The sequence below is a fragment of the Balaenoptera ricei genome, chromosome 3, assembly GCF_028023285.1.
Source record: "Balaenoptera ricei isolate mBalRic1 chromosome 3, mBalRic1.hap2, whole genome shotgun sequence".
NCBI lineage: Eukaryota > Metazoa > Chordata > Mammalia > Artiodactyla > Balaenopteridae > Balaenoptera > Balaenoptera ricei.
Window position 1 is genome coordinate 174,667,043 of NC_082641.1, and position 6,000 is coordinate 174,673,042.

A 6,000-nucleotide genomic window follows, 5' to 3' on the forward strand; every position below is an offset into this window, starting at 1 on the left:
ATAGCTCAGGATACCTGCCGTGTGCCAGGCTTGATGCTGGCCCTGACTGGGGGCCAGTGGCACTCAGGAGCGGCCATTACCATGTGCCAGGAGGCAGTTGGGTGTGGAGGTCTTAGGCACCATGGCAGAAGGGCCGGCCTTCAGGTCCTGGCCCTGGGGAGCCCCTCCACGTCTCTGAAGTTCAGTTTCCCCTCTGAGGAATGGAAAAAAAAAGATGACTCCTCCCACCAATGAAGGAACATGGGTAGAGTGTACATGTACACAGCACCGGGTCCATAGTAAGCATGGTGGAGACCACAGAGGATGTCTGCAGGGGCTGAGTGGAAAGGCTGGTACCCCATCTGGGGCAGGTGTGGTCAGGGTGGGCTTCCTGGAGGAGGTGATGGAAGATGGCGCCCTGGAAGGTGGGTAGGAGCATGGAAGGAGGGTTGTTCCAGGCAGGAGAGAAGATCAGGGCTGGTGCTGGATATCCTGATGTTCCACCCCCAGGGTGGGCTCTACGAGGCAGTGAATGAGGTCTACAAGACCCTCATCCCCATCCTGGAAGCCCACCGCGACTACAAGAAGCTGGCTGCCGTGCACGGCAAACTGCAGGAGGCCTTCACCAAGATCATGCACCAGGTGGGCCCAGGACGCCCTCTCAGACCGTGCCCTCAGCCCCAGCCCCTGGCCCCTGCTGGGCTCAGCTGACCTTGACCCTTCTGTCCCCACCCACAGAGCTCCGGCTGGGAGGTGAGTGGCCACCTGCCTCTGGTCAGCAGTGGTCAGGGACCACCAGGGGGCGCTGGAGGAGCACAGCTGCCTGGCCGCGGGGGCTCAGTGGGCGATGACGCACCCCACTACTTCCCCCCAGAGCCCCCCTCCCTGCCCCAGATCTCCAGGGCAGCCTGTGACTCACCCAGCTGGGAGCTCTCCAGAGACACCCCTCCCTCAGGCAGGGCCAGCTTGGTCACTGCCTGGAAGGGGGGGCCTCCAACTTCCTCTGTCTCTGTTTCTTTTTGTCTCTCTCTTTGTGTCTCTTGGTCTCTTTCTGTCCATCTCTCCCTGTCTCTGTCTGTCTCCTTGATCACTCTCTCTGTGTGTCTCTCTTGGTTTCTGTCTCTCCCTGTCTCCCTGGCTTCCCCCAGGATCTCTGCTCCTCATTGCCATTTAATGTCCCCCTCTCTCCCGCCTCTCCCCTACTCGGGTCTATTTTTAGGCATCTCCTAGTTTGGGGAGAATTTTCTGGCCAAAGATGGCAGGAACCCAGAACCAAGGGGGGGAGGACTGGGTGGGAGCTGGGCGGGGCAGGCAAGTCCCCTCCCTCCCCGGATCTCCTCTCTCTGCCCATGGAATAGTTCTCATGGGGCAGCAAAACCAGGACTCTGGGGGTTGGGGGCTGTGACCTCTGACCTCACCCATGACTTTGTCTCTCTGCCCCCTGCTCCCCACCTCCACCTCCTGGTGCCCACCTCACCCTGCCTGGATCTGCCTTGGTGAGTGAACGTGGAGCCACCCCCATCCTTCCCGGTGGAAAGTAGTCTACCTGGAGGGAGGGGGACCTTCTTGGCAAACTTAGATCTGGGAGGGGAGGGGATGCACTGGAACAAGGGAACCAGAGCCTCTGTCCCAGAGCAAGAAACGGCCACACCTTCCCTCAGTCACTCATGCATATATTGAGCACCTACTGTATACCTAGACCTATAGGCATTGAGGACCTAGTTATGAGCAATAGGGCCCCAGTTCTCATTTCATATTGAGATCCAGACTCTGAAGAACTGCATGGGTCATGAGGGAGAATCAGAAACTAGGGGTTTGTGTTAAATGAGAATAAAGATTTGGGGGAGGTAGGAGACAGGCTGGGGAAAAAGAGTGAGGGTGTGGGCAATTGGCAGTCATCTGGGTCCATGCCCCTCCCTGCCTGTGCCCGGGATGTGATGTTCTCGTGGTGTCCGGGGTCCTCCGCCCATGCCCACCTCTTCCGCACATGGGGCCTGAGGACCCATGTGTCTCTGGCGTAGGGGGACCTCCAGCAGGGCCTCCTGGGCAACAACAGCTTTCCCACAGCCCCAGCGTGTGTTCGGGACGTATTTCCGCGTGGGCTTCTACGGTGCCCGCTTCGGTGACCTGGATGAACAGGAGTTCGTGTACAAGGAGCCGTCCATCACGAAGCTGGCCGAGATTTCACACAGGCTGGAGGTACGTCCTGGCGGTGGGGGAGTGGAAAGGGGACTGGGCTGCCCTGGGGCGGGGTGGGGCGGGGTGCCCTGGGATAGGGCGCTGGGGCTGCAGCTGTGCAGCTGTGAGTCAGCCCCGTGTCCTCAGGAGTTCTACACGGAGAGGTTCGGGGAGGACGTGGTCCAGATCATCAAAGATTCTAACCCTGTGGACAAGACCAAGCTGGACCCCCAGAAGGTGAGGGCTCCTGACCATCCCCCGAGGGACCCCGAAATCCTATATTCAGGGAGACTCCAAATACTATAATCCTGTGGCCCCTCAAATCCTATATCTCTGGGAAACTCCAAAGCTTATCTCCCTTGGGGACCCCATGTCCTATTCCTCAGGGGATTCCCAAACATCCAAAGGAGACATAGGGAGACCTGGGAACCCCAGATCCAAAGCCCCCAGACCCAGGGAGGCCCAAATCCCCTTTCTCCAGGGATGGGGCCCCTGCGGGAGGCCAGCAAGCCCCAGGTGTGTGTATTGGGGCTGAGAGCCTCACCCCTGAGCCCCATGCCCCAGGCCTACATCCAGATCACGTACGTGGAGCCGCACTTTGACACCTATGAGCTCAAGGACCGGGTGACCTACTTCGACCGCAACTACGGGCTGCGAACCTTCCTGTTCTGCACGCCCTTCACGCCGGACGGGCGCGCACATGGAGAACTGCCCGAGCAGCACAAGCGCAAGACGCTGCTCAGCACAGACCACGCCTTCCCCTACATCAAGACACGAATCCGCGTGTGCCACCGGGAGGAGGTGGGCGGGGCGCAGGCCTGGGGGAGGCCCAGGGAGGGGAGGTGCAGAGACCCCAAAACCAAGGGAGGCCAGGGACCCCCAGACTCCAACCTCCAGACCCCAGTCTGCAGACTGAAACCCCTACTTCCAGACCTTGCTGACCCAAGGCTGGACTAGAACAGACCAAAGTTATCAGAACCAGACAAAGGCAGCTGAACCTTGACCCCCACCCTGCCAGACCCAAGCAGGCAGGAGCCCCAGACCTGGTTCCTTACAGCTTCGTGTACCCCTGTCCACCCCCAGCTGGGGTCCAAGCTGCCGTGGGCTGGGTTGGGTCAGGACATCCTCAGGCCCCGACGCGTGCCTGCTCATCTCCACCCCGCAGACAGTGCTGACGCCAGTAGAGGTGGCCATTGAGGACATGCAGAAGAAGACTCGGGAGCTGGCCTTCGCCACCGAGCAGGACCCGCCTGATGCCAAAATGCTGCAGATGGTGCTGCAGGGCTCCGTGGGGCCCACTGTAAACCAGGCACGGCCGGTGGGGTGTGCAGGCTGCCTGAGGCCCCCGGGGGCCATGCAGACATCGTCACAAGCCCCTATCACCCCACAGGGTCCACTGGAGGTGGCCCAGGTGTTTTTGGCCGAGATCCCGCAAGACCCTAAGCTCTTCAGGCATCACAACAAGCTGCGGCTCTGTTTCAAGGACTTCTGCAAGAAGTAGGCCTGACCACCCCCCCCAATCAGAGTCCCTCTGACCCCCGCATTATGGCTCTCTGCCTATCTGACTCCCCAGTACAGCCTGTCTATCAACCTGAGCCCCCATTGTAGCCTCTCTGATTTCCATTAAGTCATATCCACCTGTCATACCCCCATTATAGGCTCCTCTGCATGCCTGACCCCAGCTCGCGGACTCCCCACCTCTGGTCTTGCTTTGTCTTCTGAGTGTCAGCCCCTGAGCATCTCCTGCCATCTGGTCCTCCCTCAGGTGCGAGGATGCGCTGCGGAAGAACAAAGCCCTGATTGGGCCGGACCAGAAGGAGTACCACCGTGAGCTGGAGCGCAACTACTCCCGCCTGCGGGAGGCTCTGCAGCCCCTGCTCACCCAGCGCCTGCCTCAGCTGCTGGCGCCAAATGCAGCCGGCCTCAGGTGCCTGACCCAGGCCTCCCACCCTAGAGAGGGAGAGAGGGGGCAGGCAAAGCCAGGCAGAGCGTGGGGGCCGTCATACACGTGCACATCAACACAGGTGCTCAGGGCTTTGCACAGTCATGTGAATACTCAGACACATACACATATTCAAGCTCTGGGCAACCGTTTCTGATCATTTCCCAGGTATGTGACTTCATTTTTCTGAGCCTCAGTTTCCACATCTGTAAAATGGGCATGATTCATATCTCCAGTGGTGGATTTTAAGAATTTCTGATTCCATAACCAGATCAGAACCAATGTAAAAGGAGCCAGGAAGACCATAGAAGACCTCCTTGGAGGAGGAGGGGGGAGGAAAAGGAGAGGGGGGAGGAGGAGGCTGGGAGCATTATGGAGTTGGGGGCCCTGTGGCCATGTTGATCCACTTCATTCGTCCCCCAGGAACTCCTTGAACAGAGCAAGTTTCCGGAAGGCTGACCTCTGAGCCCACAGGGCCTGAAGCCACACCCAGAGGAACCAGCACCCTGGACTCAGCTGTCTGTGCCTTCCTGACAGTCTCCCCTACTGCCCACTCAGCCACGGGGTGACCACATCGCACATGGGTCTGGGCCCTCTATCCCTTTGTTCTCGTCTGTGTGCACTGATGCTTCTTACCTTTTCTAATTTAAAATGGTTTTTATAAACAGCCTGTGTGGTGTGGTCCCTGGGAACTGGGTCCCGTGTGCACCCTCTACCCGCACACCCTGATAGTTGATGCACAGACACTGAGAACCAGTTGGGTGCCAGGGACACAGCAGTGACAATGGATGCAAATTTCTGCCCTTGTAGAGCTGACATTCTAGTGGGGAAGGCAACACACAAATGACAATGTCACATGTGTGCAGGGGGAATAATAGTAACATTTATCAAACTCTCATTAAGTGCCCAGCCCTGTATAATTGGCTCCCGCAAAGACACTGCCCTGTTTATGGGCCTTCCTGCCTGAGGGACCTCTATTAGGCCCCTGCCTCATGGTTATAGAATCATCTTAACACCACTATCAGGCAGGCAGCGTTCTTAGCCCCATTTTACAGATGGGGAAACTGAGGCAGCAAGTAAGGGCTTGGTGGAGTTAGGATTGGAGCCCAGGTCTGGCTGGCAATGGAGCCCAGGCCTTAGCTACGGTCTGTGCAGTCTCGCGCTGACCCAGCCCTCCCTTCCCGCCCCGCGGTGGTCACGCCACCGTGTACCAGGCCTGTGCTGGGCGGCTTCCAGCCCTGAGCCGGCGGGGGGAGGGGTGACCTCCCGCAGCCGCCGCCGCCACCACCGCCCTCCCTCCAGGAGCTGGACCCAGGCCAGCCCCGCCCTCTCCCGCCCCCCGCAGCGGCCCAGCGGCAGCTGTCGGGGGGAGGATAACGGTGGGGGGACCCTGACCCGAGGACAGGAAGAGGGGGCGAGGCCGGATACCCCCACGCGCGCACACACACCTGCCCGTCCAGGTGCGATCGTGTCCCCCCGCCCCCATCCCCCTCCCCCTCCACAGTGGCCGGGCCGCTGGCGACTAGAGGGGCGGGGCCAGCCCGAGGGCGGGGCGGGGCGGGGCGGAGCTACCGCCGAGGGCCGGGCGCTCGGGCGGCGGCGCGCTGAGGACGCACGGGCGGCGGGACGCTGGGACCAGCGGCGGCCGGAGCGCGCGAGGCGAGTAGGATCCGGGCTGGGTCGGGGTTCGAGTCCGGTTCGGGGTTCGAGCGTGGTCCCTACCCCACCCACCCCACCCCTAACCCCGGAGCGCGATCTCGCCGGTCTCTACCAGCTGCTGCCTCCAACTCCATCATCTGTGCCCAAACTTTCCGGACTTTGAGTGTCTTGGTCCCGCGCCTCTGCCCCGTCCTCATCTTTGACCCTGTCCCTGCTTCTCTCCCCCAACCCCATCCTCCATC

General features: G+C 60.4%; 1 protein-coding gene across 8 annotated transcripts in view; it reads left to right on the top strand.

The window, feature by feature from the left end:
- DOCK6 (dedicator of cytokinesis 6) overlaps positions 1-4,767 on the top strand; it is a 42,602-nt gene extending 37,835 nt beyond the window's left edge. For all 8 annotated transcript variants that reach the window (XM_059918373.1, XM_059918374.1, XM_059918375.1 and 5 more), the window contains 9 exons: positions 490-621; positions 718-732; positions 2,053-2,178; positions 2,305-2,394; positions 2,722-2,958; positions 3,323-3,466; positions 3,548-3,654; positions 3,923-4,084; positions 4,523-4,767. In XM_059918373.1, the coding sequence (XP_059774356.1) occupies positions 490-621; positions 718-732; positions 2,053-2,178; positions 2,305-2,394; positions 2,722-2,958; positions 3,323-3,466; positions 3,548-3,654; positions 3,923-4,084; positions 4,523-4,565 (1,056 nt within the window). In that variant the 3' untranslated portion in view covers positions 4,566-4,767. The remainder of the gene's footprint in view (positions 1-489; positions 622-717; positions 733-2,052; positions 2,179-2,304; positions 2,395-2,721; positions 2,959-3,322; positions 3,467-3,547; positions 3,655-3,922; positions 4,085-4,522) is intronic.
- Positions 4,768-6,000: the final 1,233 nt, after the last annotated feature.